Here is a 20,253-nt window from a genome sequence, read left to right as displayed (position 1 = left end):
AAAACATTTTTTCAAATTTACTCTGTTTTACTCTAGTTTTTTGATAGCCCCACCTTCTAATGGCACGTGACTAAAATCTTGCCGGCCTACGTCATAACGTTGGGGAAAACCTTTTCGTAATGATCTTTGAAACATGTTATTGATACCATCTAATGCATAAAGAATAGATCTTTCAATCCATGCGGACATGTGTGTGAAAGTGACGATTTGTTTCTAAAATATCAGTTTGAAGTGCGCTCCGGGTGCGGGTCGCATATTTCCCGCATATTATAGAGGGTTGGAGTTCTGATGTTAATCGATGACAGACCGATATGAAAAAAGTCGATAAAACGTCAGAATAATTCGGACTATCAAATCACTAACATTTGGGTTTGAATTACGTTTTCTGGTGCTATTCAAACTTAAAAACTAATCATCTGTAGACAAAAAAAGGGTACATGGCTATCTATTATAAGGCTACACCGTTGTTATAACTGTTTTGTTGACACATTTATTGAATTATAAGTATTTTTGCAAAAAGTGATCCGATTTAGGTATTGTCACCTTACAACTCAAACGTTAACTCACACAGTGACTTATAACTGTGCACAAAAAAAGTAATAGACTATCTCAAAGATTGTCAGGGTGACAAATTTGTTATCTCTGGGTTAGGAGGGGTATACGGGCTCATAGACCCCTCCTAACCCAGAGATAACTAATAATATACTGAGCGTTTTTTTACATTCTCATAAGTTTGGACAATTATAATATAATATATTTGTTATCTTGCAGTGCTGAGAATGTAAAGCAGGTGTCCAACGCTCTGAGAGACTTTGCTCGCTTGTTTAGGTAGGATGGACTTACTACTGTTGACGCTGAATTCTGTAAATCTTGTCTTTCCATCCTGGCTGTAGTCATATGATGGTGTGTGGTCATATACCGTGATCAGAGAACATAGCTGTGTGATCATGTTATACCCAACCATGTGATGCTGAGCTGTGGGATCATGTTATACCCAACCATGTGATGCTGAGCTGTGTGATCATGTTATACCCAACCATGTGATCATATGATGCTCAGCTATGTGATCATTATATACCCAGCAATGTGACCATGAGATGCTGAGTTGTGTGATCATTTAACCGAGCCATGTTACCATGCTGAGCTGTGTGATCATGTTATACCCAGCAATGTGATGCTGAAATGTGTGATCATATACCCAGCCATGTGATCATATGATGCTGAGCAGTGTGATCATGTTATACCGAGCCATGTTACCATGCTGAGCTGTGTGATCATGTTATACCCAGCAATGTGACCATGAGATGCTGAGTTGTGTGATCATGTTATATCCAGCAATGTGATGCTGAGTTGTGTGATCATATACCCAGCCATGTGATCATATGATGCTCAGCTGTGTGATCATTATATACCCAGCAATGTGACCATGAGATGCTGAGTTGTGTGATCATGTTATACCGAGCCATGTTACCATTCTGAGCTGTGTGATCATGTTATACCGAGCAATGTGACCATGTGATGCTGAGCTGTGTGATCATGTTATACCGAGCCATGTGATCATATACCCAGCCATGTGATCATATACCCAGCCATGTGATCATATACCCAGCTATGTGATCATATGATGCTCAGCTGTGTGATCATTATATACCCAGCCATGTGATCATATGATGCTGAGCTGTGTGATCATGTTATACCGAGCCATGTGACCTTGTGATGCTGAGCTGTGTGATCATGTTATACCCAGCCATGAGATGCTGAGCTGTGGTCTTTCTATACCGAGCCATGTGACCTTGTGATGCTGAGCTGTGAGATCATGTTATACCCAGCCATGAGATGCTGCACTGTGGTCTTTCTATACCGAGCCATGTGACCTTGTGATGCTGAGCTGTGTGGTCATGTTATACCCAGCCATGTGACTGACCATGAGATGCTGAGCTGTGGTGTTTCTATACCCAGCCATGTGACCTTGTGATGCTGAACTGTGTGGTCATGTTATACCCAGCCATGTGACTGACCATGAGATGCTGAGCTGTGGTGTTTCTATACCCAGCCATGTGACCTTGCGATCCTGAGCTGTGATCATGTAATACCCCACCATGTGTCCGTGTGATACCCCACCATATGTTTGTGTAATACCCAACCATGTGATCATGAAATAACCAGATATATGATGTGATGCATAGCTGTGTGACCATGTAATATCTGGCCATGTGGTCATGTGATCTGCAATTTGGTCATGTGTTACCCAGCCATGTGGTCATGTGACATGGTCTGTATGACACTGCCTTGTGTCTTAGTGATATAGTTATTTTTAGATACCTGATGTTAGTCCATGACTTGTCCTTTGACTGAGATGTCAAAGCGACCTGTTGTTTTTATGGTCCTGTCATCACCATAGTAATGAAGAGTTATATAGCTGACAGGAATATCCCAATTCTAATTTGTGTCGTGGTAAAGTGCATGTTAAGAATGCTTCTAAACGTATGTCCTAATGAGATTGAACAGTTTTCATGAGTTAAATTTGTGGACTAACTTGTTTAAATGCAGTAATATCCAGGGTAACCCATGAACTCAATAATCTGGCTAGTCCCAGGTGGTCTAAGGGAAAACAGGCTGTAATAGCTTACAAGGATGGCTGCTTATTATCTCGACAAGGAATTAATCCAGGATGTATGTGATCGTACTTACATTGACATTGACTTTCAAGCACCTGATAAAGTCTGAAATATGTTCATGACTGCAATACCTTTGAAGTTCTAAATATATTCTAGCTACTGATATAACTTAAATTTGAAACTTCTTCAGCAATACCTACCCATACAGTTGCTGCTAAATTCCAATAAAACTATCTTAGTAGTGACAGGGTTGCATGATGATCCACACAAGTTTACTTAGGAGCATGCATCCAACACTTGTTTCTACCATACAATTTTAATTTCTGTTGTTTTCTATTGCATTCATTTATGTTTTTTTTAAAGAATCTCTTGAAAGATTACAATTTTACTGCATATATATTATTGCATAATTATGTGAACAATTGCTTTTAATTATTATTACAGTAGCATTATGAGCTGAATTTGTAGATACTATTGAATATGTACATTTTAACTATTATATACTGTTAGTAAACTGTAAAATACATAATGGTAAACATAATGTAATGTTTATGAAGAATGATATCCAACTATGACCTCTTCATTTCATCTGCTTGATTGCCATTAAGGCTTCCATCATTTCATTTATTCCACCAAACCTAGTCAGACTGTGTCATTGTGTGCTAGAGTGTGTCAGTGTGTGCTGTGCTAGAGTGTGTCAGTGTGTGCTACAGTGTGTCAGTGTGTGCTGGAGTGTGTCATTGTGTGCTAGAGTGTGTCATTGTGTGCTGTGCTAGAGTGTGTCAGTGTGTGCTACAGTGTGTCAGTGTGTGCTGGAGTGTGTCATTGTGTGCTGGAGTGTGTCATTGTGTGCTGTGCTAGAGTGTGTGCTAGAGTGTGTGCTGGAGTGTGTCAGTGTGTGCTAGAGTGTGTCAGTGTTTGCTAGAGTGTGTCAGTGTGTGCTAAAGTGTGTCAGTGTGTGCTAGAGTGTGCTGGAGTGTGTGCTGTGCTAGAGTGTGTCATTGTGTGCTAGAGTGTGTCATTGTGTGCTAGAGTGTGTCAGTGTGTGCTGGAGTGTGTCAGTGTGTGCTAGAGTGTGTCAGTGTTTGATAGAGTGTGTCAGTGTGTGCTAAAGTGTCAGTGTGTGCTAGAGTATGTCAGTGTGTGCTGGAGTGTGTCATTGTGTGCTAGAGTGTGTCAGTGTGTGCTGGGCTAGAGTGTGTCAGTGTGTGCTACAGTGTGTCAGTGTGTGCTGGAGTGTGTCAGTGTTTGCTAGAGTGTGTCAGTGTGTGCTAAAGTGTCAGTGTGTGCTAGAGTATGTCAGTGTGTGCTGGAGTGTGTCATTGTGTGCTGTGCTAGAGTGTGTCATTGTGTGCTAGAGTGTCAGTACTCGACCCTGACAGGGTTTCTGTGAGAGTTTCTGAGTGAACTCGAGTTTGTCAGTGTGTTGGTGTTTCTTCTTTAGTGTTTCTGATTGTACTCGACCCTGACAGGGTTTCTGTGAGAGTTTCTAAGTTAACTAGAGTTTGTCATTGTGTCGGTGTTTCTGATTGTACTCGACCCTGACAGGGTTTCTGTGAGATTTTCTGAGTGAACTAGAGTTTGTCATTGTGTCTGTGTTTCTGATTGTACTCGACCCTGACAGGGTTTCTGTGAGAGTTTCTGAGTGAACTAGAGTTTGTCATTGTGTCGGTGTTTCTTCTTTGGTGTTTCTGATTGTACTCAAGTCTGACAGGGTTTTTTGAGATTTTTGAGTGTACTTGAGTGTGTCATTGTGATGGAACTTCTTGAGAGTTTCTGAGTTAACACGAATGTGACAGTGTTTCTTGAGTTTTTCTTGAGAGTTTCTGAGTGTACTAGAGTGTGTCATTGTGACAGTGTTTTTTGAGTGTTTCTGAGTGTACTGGAGCGTGACAGTGTTGGAGTGTTTCTGAGTGTACTGGAGCGTGACAGTGTTTCTTGAGAGTTTCTGAGTGTACTGGAGCGTGACAGTGTTGGAGTGTTTATGAGTGTACTGGAGCGTGACAGTGTTGGAGTGTTTCTGAGTGTACTGGAGCATGCTGTGTTTCTGAGTGTACTAGAGCATGACAGTGTTGGAGTGTTTCTGAGTGTACTGGAGCGTGACAGTGTTGGAATGTTTCTAAGTGTCCTTGAGCGTGACAGTGTTTCTTGAGTGTTTCTGAGTGTACTGGAGCGTGACAGTGTTGGAGTGTTTCTGAGTGTACTAGAGTGGGTTAGTGTTAAGGGCTATTACATTTGTTCAGATGAATTACTTCATCACTGGTATCAAACTTTATCACTAGTCCAAGCAACTTTTTTTAAAGGTTCATGAAGTCTAAAGGAATGATATTCGGCATAAAGCTTGCTGATGGGTGAAATATTTGCCCAATAAATAATGAACTTTACCAAAGTTTTGGCTAAGTTTATGAAAAATCTGGAACGACTTCTTCAAAACACCCATAAGGTTTAGAGTTATAACATGTTGCCTGTAGTTTGCTGGTAAAATACAACTTGTCAGATGTGTTCAATTAAATAACTTTTATCAACTTTGAAATTTACTTGAGTAAAATAAGTTAAAATGTTCTAAAGAAAATCACGAAGCTGTATGAAATAAAGATGTAGCATTTGCATGCTTTATCGTAAGTTTGTTTGAATAAATTTAACCTTGGCCATTTTGAAGGTCACAAATGTGAGATTTGTTTACAACAGCATGGAATAACAGATAAATGATACATGACCATTGAGCCTCTTATTTCTGACATTTTCATGTAGGTTGACCAAACTAATTATGCTGTTAAGTTTTAGGAGTGTCATATGCTAACATTAGGTTACAGCAACGTATACTTTCTGCTTCACAGAGGGTGTGCTTAATTTTGAAAAGGTCAAGGTGACATTTTCTTGCGCCCAGCACGTTATGGGGAGTGGGCATATACATGTAGAGTTACCCACAGATTTCATCAGACTTTATGAAAGGGTGAAATATGAAAATACCTTTGATGAGTTTGTATGTAATTGTGCTGAACTCAACAGGAAAGAAAGATTTCTGGGCCATACTTTTCTTGTTTTTCATGGAACATGTAGAACATGTAGGGGTGAAGGTGTGTCTTGTACCATAGCTAGGTCTTAGTGAAGATTAGGCATTTCCTTTACAGTTTTACTCATACAATATATAGTTAATTATCTCTTTGTTATTTTCATACCTTTTCAACCCAATATTTGTTGTTTTATGTATCCCAGTACTTAGGAAATAAATATGAGTAGTATATCTGTGCCTTTTCAGCTTCTTTCGAGACCCCAAAAAATGTGTGCTGATCATTAGCTCACCTGGCTTGAAGGGCCAAGTGAGCTTATATTTTATGGCATGGTGCGGCGTCCGTCCGGCGTCAACTTTTTTACTTTAAACAACTTCTTCTCAGTAACCAAAAGGCCTAAGATGATGATATTTGGCCAGAAGCATGCTTGGATGAAGGGCTACCAAGTTTGTTCAAATAAATGACCTTCATCAATTTTCAAGGTCACAGGGGTCAAATATGTAAAAATCTTTAATCAACTTCTTCTGAATAACCGAGAGACCTAGGGTGATGATATATGGCCAGTAACATGCTGGGATGAAGGGCTACCAAGGTTGGTTCAAGTAAATGACCTTGACTTATATTCAAGGTCACAGGGGTCAAATATGTTTAAAACCTTTAAACAACTTCTTCTGAACAACTGAGAGGCCTAGGGTGATGTCATTTGGCCAGTTACATGCTGGGATGAAGGGCTACCCATTTTGTTCAAATAAATGACCTTGTTTTATATTCAAGGTCACAGGGGTCAAATATGTTTAAAACCTTCAAACAACTTCTTCTGAATAATTGAGAGGCCTAGGGTGATGATATTTGGCCAGTAACATGCTGGGATGAAGGGCTACAAAGTTTGTTCAAATGAATGACCTTTATCTTTTTTCAAGGTCACAGGGGTCAAATATGTTTTTAACCTTTAAACAACTTCTTCTGAATAACCAAGAGGCCTAGTGTAATGCCAGTAACATGCTTGGATGAAGGACTACCAAGTTTGTTCAAATAAATGACCTTGACATATATATATTCAAGGTCAAATATGTTTAAAACCATTAAACAACTTCTTCTGAATAACCGAGAGACCTAGGGTGATGATATTTGGCCAGTACCATGCTGGGATGAAGGGCTACCAAGGTTGGTTCAAGTAAATGACCTTGACTTATATTCAAGGTCACAGGGGTCAAATATGTTTAAAACCTTCAAACAACTTCTTCTGAATAATTGAGAGGCCTAGGGTGATGATATTTGGCCAGTAACATGCTGGGATGAAGGGCTACAAAGTTTGTTCAAATGAATGACCTTTATCTTTTTTCAAGGTCACAGGGGTCAAAAATGTTTTTAACCTTTAAACAACTTCTTCTGAATAACCAAGAGGCCTAGTGTAATGCCAGTAACATGCTTGGATGAAGGACTACCAAGTTTGTTCAAATAAATGACCTTGACATATATATATTCAAGGTCAAATATGTTTAAAACCATTGAATGACTTCTTAATAAGCAAAAGGCCAAGAGTGATGATATTTGGCCATTAACATGCTGGGATGAAGGACTACCAAGTGAATGACCTTCACCCATATTCAAGGTCACAGTGGTTAATATATGTTTAAATCTTTAAATGATTTGTTCTGTATAACCAAAAGGCCCAGGGTAATGATATTTTGCCAGAATCATGCTGGGTTGGAAGACTATAAACTCTGTTCAACCTAATGTCCTTGTTCGACAATCAAGGTTACAGGCGTCATATGTTTAAATCTTTTAATAGGTTTCTTATGAATCAAACACTGATACTCTGCCTGTAGCTGTATTTTAGTCCACTTTTAAGATTACAAGTGTGAGATTAATACCAGGTGAGCGATGCAGGCCCATTGGGCCTCTTGTTTTTTTTTTATATTTCATGGAAAAAACTTAACAGAGAAATAAAAAGCAGAAACTTCGCTTAGTCTTAATCAAGTATATTCATCTTTTTCTCAATTTTTGTTTTTAAAGAATGGTTAAAAGACAAATAAGTTTAACAGTAAAATAATTACATCAAATCCTGCTTATGGCCAAATGGATGAATAGTTGACCTTCACCTTCACTAAGAAACTGGATATATGAACTCTCTGACCTTCACCTTCAAACAAACTGAATAAAACTGGCATTCACCTACGCTGGCAAACTGAATAAAACTCATTTACCTCCACTGAACTGATTAAAACTGTCATTCACTTCCGCTGACGAACTGAATAACACTTATTTCCACCTCAAATGACAAACTGAATAAAACTGTCATTCAAATCCACTGACAAACTGAATAAAACTGACATTCACTTCCGCTGACAAACTGAATATACTTATTTCCATCTCCACTGACAAACTGAATAAAACTGACATTCACCTCCGCTGGCAAACTGAATATACATATTTCCATCTCCACTGACAAACTGAATAAAACTGACATTCACCTCTGCTGGCCAACTGAATATACATATTTTCATCTCCACTGACAAACTGAATAAAACTGACATTCACCTCCGCTGACAAACTGAATATACATATTTCCATCTCCACTGACAAACTGAATAAAACTGACATTCACCTCCGCTGGCAAACTGAATATACATATTTTCATCTCCACTGACAAACTGAATAAAACTGACATTCACCTCCGCTGACAAACTGAATATACATATTTTCATCTCCACTGACAAACTGAATAAAACTGACATTCACCTCCGCTGACAAACTGAATATACATATTTTCATCTCCACTGACAAACTGAATAAAACTGACATTCACCTCCGCTGACAAACTGAATATACATATTTTCATCTCCACTGACAAACTGAATAAAACTGACATTCACCTCCGCTGACAAACTATCTCAGATTGACATTCACCTCCACTGACAAACTGAATACAACTGACATTCAACTCCACAGACAAACTGAATAAAACTGACATTTCTCTCCATTGACAAACTGAATAAAAATTGTCATTCACCTCCGCTGACAAACTGGATAAAACTGTCATTCAACTCCACAGATAAACTGAATAAAACTGTCATTCAACTCCGCTGGCAAACTGAATAAAACTGACATTCAACTCCGCTGACAAACTGAATAAGACTGTCATTCAACCCCGCTGACAAACTGAATGAAACTGACATTCACCTCCGCTAGCAATCTGAATTAAACTGTCATTTACTTCCGCTGACAAACTGAATAAGACTGTCATTCAACTCCGCTGGTAAACTGAATAAAACTCATTCAACTCCGCTGACAAACTGAATGAAACTGACATTCACCTCCGCTAGCAAACTGAATTAAACTGTCATTCACCTCCACTGACATACTGAATAAAACTGTCATTCACCTCCGCTGGCAAACTGAATAAAACTGTCATTCAACTCCGCTGACAAACTGAATAAGACTGTCATTCAACTCCGCTGGCAAACTGAATAAAACTGACATTCAACTCCGCTGACAAACTGAATAAGACTGTCATTCAACCCCGCTGACAAACTGAATGAAACTGACATTCACCTCCGCTAGCAAACTGAATTAAACTGTCATTCACCTTCGCTGACAAACTGAATAAGACTGACATTCAACCCCGCTGACAAACTGAATAAGACTGTCATTCACCTCCGCTGACAAACTGAATTAAACTGTCATTCACCTTCGCTGACAAACTGAATAAGACTGTCATTCACCTCCGCTGACAAACTGAGTACAGAAATCTCCTCAGAGATCTTCGCCTATATACGGACTACGTATGTTGATGTCCCAAACATAACAGATGAGGTTCATTTTACAAATGTATAAGCACAGTATGTTGTCTGTCTGAGCTCTATTTGGAGTCAAGTCTTCCAGAAGATTTGTATACGCTTGTCAAAAGATGGGACATATTATGTTAAGTTGGTGCGCGCGCACAGTTTAGGTACGATATATATCTCAAGTGACACTCTACGGATTAACTTCAAACTTCCTATTAAAGTTTATTGCTATGGAAGCTTAGACTAGAGAAGTTTCATAGCCACCATAATCCGACTGCAACTTACTGAGTTATATCCTTTAATCAATTGCTAAAACATTGTTCGCTTGATATCTTGAGAAATTTTCAACAAATAAATTTCAGACTTTTTGGGAAGGTTAATTACATGTACTATGAAAGCTCCGAAAAGTTGGATTAACACTATTATATCCGACAGAAGTTTACCGAGTTATGCCCCTTTATTCAATTCAACGTGTGACGGGCGTATATTGTACCGCCCTTTCGGTAACCTTGTTTTACATCTTATGATGTGCTTATCATTTTCCTGATTTCCAAATTTTTTTAGAGGGAAGAAGGTATCCGTTATAGTATAGTTTTAATGAATTTGCATTCGTGTAGCTTTTATTTATTCTTTTATAAATAGCAGCTTCCATGATCATTGAAGGGTGTTTATTGTTCATAATAGGTAATAACTTCTGGTCCACTTAAAAAGCTTACTTTTCACTGATAAACCCGTGTGTGTCCTGGACTCCCATTTACTAACTACTGGATAACTTTCAGTAACCATGTCAGTCATATTGAACGCCCCTGTGTGGATTCGATGTTATTTATGTATTCATTGGTTTCGCTTTTGATATATATATTTTTTATAATTTGAAAAGTAATGGACGTGCTGATTTTATCAGAACTACTGAAGTATAGATAAAACAGAGACCCTCCCCCTTCCCCATCCTTTGCGAGGGCATGGTGGCTTTAGATTTGTGTGGACCCTCAACCTCAGAGGGGGATTTGTGTCTATTGGGTAGTGTTAAACCCCCATAAGGTATTCATGTCGTAGTTGATGCGCGAGAAGCGGGTCTCTACCGGGCCTTTGCCGTGTACCTGCGGGTACTTGCGCGTACTTTCGCATACTTGCGCCCTGGAAACCCGATCGCGCGAGGAACGTCCGTGATTCGTCCCCCGCCATGGTCCATTGGTCGGGACTCAATCGGGTCAAAAAGGGGACGATTGGAGGCGATTCAGGACGACAAATGGGCCGATAAAAAAAATGATTCATCAGGGACAATCTAGTCTAGATCGGGCCGATTGGAAAAAACAATCCTTGGTGAAATGCCTGCATTAGAGATATTGTCCTGTTTGTCGTTTAGAGACCCCCACACATACGATCACCCACCTCCACACCTCACCCTGTAAGACGGAGGATATTGTGCGTAGCGTTTTGTAGGATAACCCACATGTGTTCTCAGGCTTTTAGTGGTGTCTATGCTGTAATAAACTGTACAAACAAATCTCTGTACATACCCTGTGGATTGTTGTAGAGGATACACTGACGACTCCAATGTGCTCTACAATAAAAATTATTTTGTACAGATAATAATTGTGGTTTTGTGTTTTATGTAAAATAGAAGTCTTTGTACGTCTCTTCGATCGAAACAAATGGAGTGTTCGTTCGTCCCTTTTTCCCTTGGGTTCGTGCTAACAAAGTTGCAATATGATCGTTTAGAAATATTCATACATGTATGCTACATTTATCAATCTCGAATCGAAGCATGAACATGTAGGCACTATGGGGATGGGATTTATATCAATCTTTTTCCTGATCCCTTTTTTTTAGCTTACGCGTCTGTGGCTTCCGTCGTCCGTCGTCTGTGCGTCAACAATTTCTTCAATCGACTTCTTCTTAACCACTGATTGGAATTTGACTGGAAGCATCCCTAGGTAGTGGGGATTTAAAAGTGTGTAAATGGTGGGGCTGACCCCCCAGGGGGCTGGGGGGCAGGGCCAAAAGGAGGCAATTTTGCTGTATTGCTTTAAGCAACTTCTTCTCTGGAACTTAGAGATTGACATCATGTACCCCGTATCCCGTACCCTGTACCCCGTATCCGGTACCCTGTACGATGTACCCCGTATCCCGTACTTTGTACCCCGTATCCCGTACCCTGTACCCCGTATCCCGTACCCTGTACCATGTACCCCGTATCCCGTACCCTGTACCCCGTATCCCGTACCCTGTACTTTCACATTGATATCAACCATATTTGACTGGAAGCATCCCTAAGTAGTGGGGATTCAAAATTGTACAAATGGTGGGACTGAACCCCAGGGGGCTGAGGGGTGGGGCCAAAAGGGGGCAATTTGGCTATATTGCTATTAACAACGTCTTCTGTAGAACTTTGCACTGGATATCGATCATATTTGGTTGGAAGCATTCGTGGGAGGCAGGAATTCAAAATTGTGCAAATGGTGGGGCTGACCCCCAGGGGGCTGACGGGCGGGACCAAAAAGGGTTATTTTGCTGCATTGCTGTAAGCGAGTTATTCTCTGGATCCGGAACCAAAACATGGATATCAACCATATTTGACTGGAAGCATCCCAAGGTAGTGGGGATTCAAAATTGTACAAATGGTGGGGCTGACCCCCCAGGGGGTTGAGGGGTGGGGTCAAAAGGTGGCAATTAGGCTATATTGCTATAAACAACGTCTTCTGTAGAACTATGCACTGGATATAAATCATATTTAGTCGGAAGCATTTATTGGAGGTGGTGATTCAAAATTGTACAAATAGTGGGACTGACCCCTCGGGCTAAGGGGTGGGGCCAAAACTAGTTTATTACTTGAAAATGGTTGATATCCCCACCCTATAACCATATACACAATTGCTGAGTATAAAGAGAAGAATGCACATATGTTTCAAGGATGGCTCCGGGGCCTGGCTCCACCCTTGGAGACTTAACCGCTGGGTCATAATTTGGAAACGGTTGTTTATATAGTTTTGGGATGGGGATCTTAACCGTGGGGTCAGTCCAACTATTTGTACAATTTTGAATCGTCTTCATCGACGACACACGGCATGTAATCTTGATCAATACCAAGTTATGTCACGTCCTCAAAGCGAGACTTGGGGTAGGGACAACAAACCCTTTCTAATGAGCACAATAAAAAGCATTCGACCTTCACAGCACACAACGAAAAACACATTTCCCTATTTCATTATGATGGCGATCATAAAACTGTGTCAATCGTTTTTATTGACCTGCAACTTTTAAAACCTTGAGTTGCATGTTTTTCCGTCAACTGTTACTGTCAAGAAAAGGAAAGTTCATGATTGGAAACAAAATCGTCCCGCTTATCGTTCGATTAATTTACGACTAAAGATCGAGGAAAGCAGCTGAGGTAGGAGAGCCTGAAGCGCCCGGGAGGGCATAAAATGATCGACGCGTTCATTAAATTCTTGTTCTTTAATTACAGCACATCGTCCATATATATGAAGGCGAAATTTAAGGATTTGGCTGCTAGGCTTTGTTATCCTGATCTCTCGTCACTAAATTAAGCCTCGTATGAAAGCAACAATGTCGGTCAGAGGAGGGGCACCGTTTATTCATATTGAAATGCCTGCAGTCTGCACACTAACGTAAAGTCTTGGCACTGAACTTAACAAAGACGTTAACAGGAACACAATCATTCTCACAATTCCATTCTCTGTATAGTACAGCCTTTTATCACCGTTCGCCCTTCTTTTTAGAAAGAACATTCTCATTTTAAGAGAACGAAATCGTTGAGTCGAAAAGTCAGAACATTTGATTGTTGAAAGTTGATAATAAAATCATATGAATTCTTCAAAATCCATATTCTATTTCTTATTACCGAGTATACAGAGTCACAATACGAGTTTTCACCTGTTTAATGGTACTAAGAATGGTATAAGACCATGCTGGCTGAGCATGGTTGAGCAAGAAGAGGAGCCCGCGATAAAGCCTTGTTTACATGGGTCCTTGGGAAGTTTCAGAATCCAATTCAAAGGAGGTATGTCCGTCTCCTTATCATTAGCAATATCCGGAAAGATTTTAGCGAATATTTCGTCTGTCGTAAAAATGGAAAATGTTAAGATATCGATTGTTTACCTTGGTTATCAAGCACTCTTAGACAATGTTATAGTGCAGTGGAATATTAGAATATTAATTGTTTTGTCGGCACACACAATTACATGTCTATCATGCAGATTCTTGAGCGTGGTTTGCACATCTGGGCTAGAAAAATATAGATCTTGTGGGTTTTTTTCGTTTTGGATTTCAAGCTGCTAATTTCGTTTAGCTTTCTGGAGGTTAAATAATGTATTAAAGACGGCCTAGATCATCTTAATTACTTTAGGCAGTGTAGGAAGCTTGTGCAAGTGGGTGTCGGCCCATCGTGCAGGAAGAATGGCCACCTTGTCATAAACTGCAAGCCTACCTCCGACTGATATCCTACGAGTGCCAACTCGGTGTATGGTGGGGTATGGGAATTAAAGAATGACGCCTTCCTCTCTTCTTCTTCTGAATACTAGTGGGCCATCAGTGCTGATGTTTTATCACTAGGCGTTGATTAAAAGGTTAAAGTAAAACCTTTTTTTTGTTATTTTGATTTCTGATAAAAACAATGAAGTGACTTCAAATTGCGCGAGAAAGGACACTGTGATGGTAGATTTAAAGGCAGCAACAGTGTTGACAGAAACGAAAGACTGAGGGAGTAGATTCCATTGAGTTATAGTTCTGGGGTAGAAAGAGTATTTGTTGCAGTCTTTAGACGTTTGGGGTGTTTGAAGGCATATGGGTTATGATGACTTGCACGAGTGCGGGGGTGGACAGGTGTGAGAAGATTTCCTGGTTTGAGAGCACATGGTAACACACAACATGGCGGTAGCAGAGCTAGTGTTGTGATATTTGTTACAAACATAGTTGGCTGCTCGACGCTGTACTTTTTCGATCTTGAGAGGAGTTGTGTAGGTCCCAAACTGAGGCACTGTAATCTAGTTTGGTCTTTGATGTTCTGAGAATTTAGTTTTAGGTTGCGGCGCAGAAAACCTAGTGACTGATTTGCATTGGAGGTCATATAATTCATGTGGTTGTCCCATTTGAGGTTCGATTGGATTGTGACTCCAAGGTACTTTACATAATTTGTTGTTTGTAGTGTTGCCATGTAGTTTGTAGTTTGAGGGTGGGTTTGTCTGATGTTTGCCGGAGACCTGGAGAACTGAGCACTTATCGGGTTGGAACAACATCAGCAGCCAGTCCATTTCCCGAGCTGCCGCAGCATCGAGGTCAATTTGGAGTTTTTCAACATTGCTGGTATTTTTAATATCTCGATAAATGATACTATAATCACCAAATAGACGTAGGGTACTGTGTTTCATGTATTCTGCCAAATCATTATTATAGATTAGGAATAGTATGGGACCTAGGACAGTACCCTGGGGGATAACAGATGTGACAGGGACTGTATTAGATGTGTTGCCATCAAGGAGGACTGATTGGGTTCTATTTGAGAGAAAAGAAGTTATCCAGCGATGCGTGTTTGATCTTATACCATAGACATTTAGCTTGTAGAGAGATGGGGGTGGGAGACTTTATCGAAGGTTTTTGCGAAATCCATGATAGTAACATCAGTGCGTTTGTTTTGGTTGTTTGATGAAGCTAGATCTTGTATAAAGGAGATAAGTTGTGGCTCACAGGAACGGGATGATCGGAAGCCGTGTTGGAGTACATAAAGGATATTATTTCAGGTGATTCATGATATAACTGCAGAGGATATTTGATGATAAGATGGTAATGGGGGCGGGGATGGGCTGCTAAGAAAATCCGCCATCTTGGATCCAAGATGGCGCCTGAGAAACCCCCTAAACCTACGCCGCAATCTTGTGTGTGACGTCATCAATTTCGTGTTTCCGACGGAATTAACTCCCATGTGTGTCCCAAAAGTGTCCACCCTTGTCATGCAAACGCAGCATTTCTTTTAGTCCTTTAATTCGGTATTACTCACAAATAGTCAGACGATGTCACCAAACGTTACTGAACATTCTTCTTGGTTTCTCTTGACGTCACAACATTACCCATAATCCATATATCCGCCATCTTGTAGGTCAAGTATTTTATTGCTAGTACGTTAGGTTAAGGTTCAAAAATTCTCTTAGAATCTTGATATGGTCTCCAAGTTAACATGAATTTCATTTCATATCATGATGGCATTTGCTCAATGTATGTATTTATAAAAATGAAACTTATCGGTGATAGCCACAAGAAGGCCTAGATTGGCACCCATACTTTGAACAAAATCGGTCAATATCTAAATGATGACCAATCAGAAGCGAGTCTGCTGCTGCCATTTTTAGGAAGATGTTGATCCAATTCGCCAACTTTTATTGCAATCCACAAACTAGAGCAGACGTTATAATATGATAATAACCAGAGGCCACAGTGGCCATGCTTTGTCAGAAAACGAGACATCAAATGTCTGAAGTTTGGCGGACCGGAAACAATAAGTGCCTTTACTTCGTCTGGGAGACTTAAAACTATAAACAGATTCCAAAACTCTTTTGGAGGAATTGTTGAATTGCAATATATCTTCAAACTCGTTTGGGGAACTTGACAAGTATATAAAGACTGAAAGTACAAAATATCAAAAGCAGGCTAAATACATATTTTGTCTGAAACCTGTAAGTTTTTAAATTTTACGAAGTATAGACCAGTCTTAATTTTGTGTATCCGATAAAAGTTTTCATTTCTACTACTTGATAAGGCAGACATTAACAAATGCGTAAAAAGGACCTTGGTGAATTTGGCTGTGAATCGCTGGACAGTTTGTAATTAATTTGGTATCGAAATTCATTCATTTCAAAACCTACTTTGTCTTTTTAATATATGATTTAAATAACAAAATCATAATATATATATATATATATATATATAAAAACAAGAATATGCGGATGTGTCAACAAAGCCGTAATTCAAAAAACTTAACAAACACACAGGTAATTGCACTTTTAAACTTCAGTAATCGACACAAAATCATCGGTGTTTCCAGGGGCCAAAGGGTTGGACATCCGAATAGGACTTAACTATTCAGTTACAAAATCATCAGTGTTTCCAGGGGCCAAAGGGTTGGAAATCTGAATAGGATTTAAGTATTCAGTTACAAAATCATCGGTGTTTCCAGGGGCCAAAGGGTTGGACATCCGAATAGGTCTTAACTATTCAGTTACAAAATCATCGGTGTTTCCAGGGGCGAAAGGGTTGGACATCCGAATAGGACTTAACTATTCAGTTACAAAATCATCGGTGTTTCCAGGGCCCAAAGAGTTGGAAATCCCAATAGGTCTTTACTATTCAGTTACAAAATCATCGGTGTTTCCAGGGGCCAAAGGGTTGGACATCCGAATAGGTCTTAACTATTCAGTTACAAAATCATCGGTGTTTCCAGGGGCCAAAGGGCTGAAAACTCGAATAGGTCTTAACTATTCAGTTACAAAATCATCGGGGTTTCCAGGGGCCAAAGGGTTGGACATCCGAATAGGATTTAACTATTGAGTTACAAAAATCATCGGTGTTTCCTGGGGCCAAAGGGTTGGACATTCAAATAGGTCTTAACTATTCAGTTACAAAATCATCGGTGTTTCCAGGGGCCAAAGGGTTGGACATCCAAATAGGTCTTAACTATTCAGTTACAAAATCATCGGTGTTTCCAGGGCCAAAGGGTTGGACATCCGAATAGGACTTAACTATTCAGTTATACAATCATCGGTGTTTCCAGGGGCCAAAGGGTTGGACATCCGAATAGGATTTAAGTATTTAGTTACAAAATCATCGGTGTTTCCAGGGGTCAAAGGGTTGGAAATCCGAATAGGACTTAACTATTCAGTTACCAAATCATCGGTGTTTCCAGGGGCCAAAGGCCTAACCCTAATCCTAATCGGATGTCCAACTCTTTGGCCCCTGGAAACACCGATGATTTTGTAACTGAATAGTTAAGTCCTATTCGGATGTCCAACCCTTTGGCCCCTGGAAACACCGATGATTTGGTAACTGAATAGTTAAGTCCTATTCGGATGTCCAACCCTTTGGCCCCTGCAAAATCATCCTATTCAGATTTCCAACCCTTTGGCCCCTGGAAATAGATATATTATGATTTTGTTATTTAAATCATATATTAAAAAGACAAAGTAGGTTTTGAAATGAATGAATTTCGATACCAAATTAATTACAAACTGTCCAGCGATTCACAGCCAAATTCACCAAGGTCCTTTTTACGCATTTGTTAATGTCTGCCTTATCAAGGTAAAGTGTAGAAATAAAAACTTTTATCGGATACACGAAATTAAGGCTGGTCTATACTTCGTAAAATTTAAAAACTTACAGGTTTCAGACAAAATATGTATTTAGCTTGCTTTTGATATTTTGTACTTCCAGTCTTTATATACTTGTCAAGTTCCCCAAACGAGTTTGAAGATATATTGCAATTCAATAATTCCTCCAAAAGAGTTTTGGAATCTGTTTCTAGTTTTAAGTCTCCCAGACGAAGTAAAGGCACTTATTGTTTCCGGTCCGCCAAACTTCAGACATTTGATGTCTCGTTTTCTGACAAAGCATGGCCACTGTGGCCTCTGGTTATTATCATATTATAACTTCTGCTCTAGTTTGTGGATTGCAATAAAAGTTGGCGAATTGGATCAACATCTTCCTAAAAATGGCAGCAGAAGACTCGCTTCTGATTGGTCATCATTTAGATATTGACCGATTTTGTTCAAAGTATGGGTGCCAATCTAGGCCTTCTTGTGGCTATCACCGATAAGTTTCATTTTTATAAATACATACCTTGAGCAAATGCCATCATGATATGAAATGAAATTCATGTTAACTTGGAGACCATATCAAGATTCTTAGAGAATTTTTGAACCTTAACCTAACGTACTAGCAATACAATACTTGACCTACAAGATGGCGGATAGATGGATTATGGGTAATGTTGTGACGTCAAGAGAAACCAAGAAGAATGTTCGGTGACGTTTGGTGACATCGTCTGACTATTTGTGAGTAATACCGAATTAAAGGACTAAAAGAAATGCTGCGTTTGCATGACAAGGGTGGACACTTTTGGGACACACATGTGAGTTAATTCCGTCGGAAACACGAAATTGATGACGTCACACGCAAGATTGCGGCGTAGGTTTAGGGGGTTTCTAAGGCGCCATTTTGGATCCAATGAACTAAATAATCCACCAGCAATATCTACCAACAAACCTCGTAGCTTCATCAATCCACCAGCAGTATCTGCCAACAAACCTCGGGGACTAAATAATCCACCAGCAGTATCTACCAACAAACCTCGGGGACTAAATAACCCATCAGCAGTATTTACCAACAAACCGCGGGAACTAAATAATCCACCAGCAGTATCTACCAACAAACCGGACTAAATAATCCACCAGCAGTATCTACCAACAAACCTCGGGGACTAAATAACCCACCAGCAGTATCTACCAACAAACCCCGGGGACTAAATAATCCACCAGCAGTATCTACCAACAAACCCCGGGGACTAAATAATCCACCAGCAGTATCTACGAACAAACCTCGGGGACTTAACAATCCACCAGCAGTATCTTCCAACAAACCTCGTTAACTAAACAATCCACCAGCAGTATCTACCAACAAACCTCGGGGACTAAATAATCCACCAGCAGAATCTACCAACTAACCTCGAGGACTTAACATTCCACCAGCAGTATCTACCAACAAAGCTCGGGGACTAAATAATCCACCAGCAGTATCTACCAACTAACCTCGAGGACTAAACATTCCACCAGCAGTATCTACCAACAAACCTCGGGGACTAAATAATCCATCAGCAGTATCTACCAACAAACCTCGGGGACTAAATAATTCACCAGCAGTATCTACCAACAAACCTCGGGAACTAAATAACCCACCATCAGTATCTACCAACAAACTTCGGGGACTAAATAATCCACCACCAGTATCTACCAACAAACCTCGGGGACTAAATAATCCACCACCAGTATCTACCAACAAATCTCGGGAACTAAAAAATCCACCACAAGTATCTACCAACAAACATCGGGGACTAAATAATCCACCAGCATTATCTACCAACAAACCTCGGGGCTAAAAAATCCACCAGTAGTATCTACCAACAAACCTCGGGGACTAAACATTCCACCAGCAGTATCTACCAACTAACCTCGGGGACTAAACATTCCACCTGTAGTATCTACCAACAAACCTCGGGAACTAAATAATCCACCACCAGTATCTACCAACAAACCTCGGAGACTAAATAATCCATCAGCAGTATCTACCAACAAACCTCGGAGACTAAATAATCCATCAGCAGTATCTACCAACTAACCTCGTGGACTAAACATTCCTCCAGCAGTATCTACCAACTAACCCCGGGGACTAAACATTCCACCAGCAGTATTTACCAACTAACCTCGGGGACTAAACATTCCACCAGTAGTATCTACCAACAACCCTCGGGGACTAAATAATCCACCAGCGGTATCTACCAACAAACCTCGGGGATTAAATAATCTACCAACAAACCTCGGAGACTAAAAAATCCACCAGCAGTATCTACCAAGAAACCTCGGGGACTAAATAATCCTCCAGCAGTATCTACCAACAAACCTCTCGGGGACTAAATAATCCACCAGCGGTATCTACCAACAAACCTCGGGGTCTAAATAATCCACCAGCAGTATCTGGGACTAAACATTCCACCAGCAGTATCTAACAACTAACCTCGGGGACTAAACAATCCACCAGCAGTATCTACCAAGAAACCTC

General features: G+C 40.1%; 1 protein-coding gene across 2 annotated transcripts in view; it reads left to right on the top strand.

The window, feature by feature from the left end:
- LOC110454271 (transportin-3-like) overlaps nt 1-1,134 on the top strand; it is a 78,275-nt gene extending 77,141 nt beyond the window's left edge. For both annotated transcript variants that reach the window (XM_021503700.1, XM_021503698.1), the window contains exon 27: nt 772-1,134. In XM_021503700.1, coding sequence (XP_021359375.1) covers nt 772-832 — 61 coding nt within the window. In that variant the 3' untranslated portion in view covers nt 833-1,134. The remainder of the gene's footprint in view (nt 1-771) is intronic.
- The last annotated feature ends 19,119 nt before the right edge of the window (nt 1,135-20,253 follow it).

This window comes from Mizuhopecten yessoensis, unplaced genomic scaffold (genome assembly GCF_002113885.1).
Source record: "Mizuhopecten yessoensis strain PY_sf001 unplaced genomic scaffold, ASM211388v2 scaffold7743, whole genome shotgun sequence".
Taxonomy (NCBI): Eukaryota; Metazoa; Mollusca; class Bivalvia; order Pectinida; family Pectinidae; genus Mizuhopecten; species Mizuhopecten yessoensis.
Note: the sequence above shows the minus strand (reverse complement) of the source record. Positions and strands in the feature narration are given on the sequence as shown.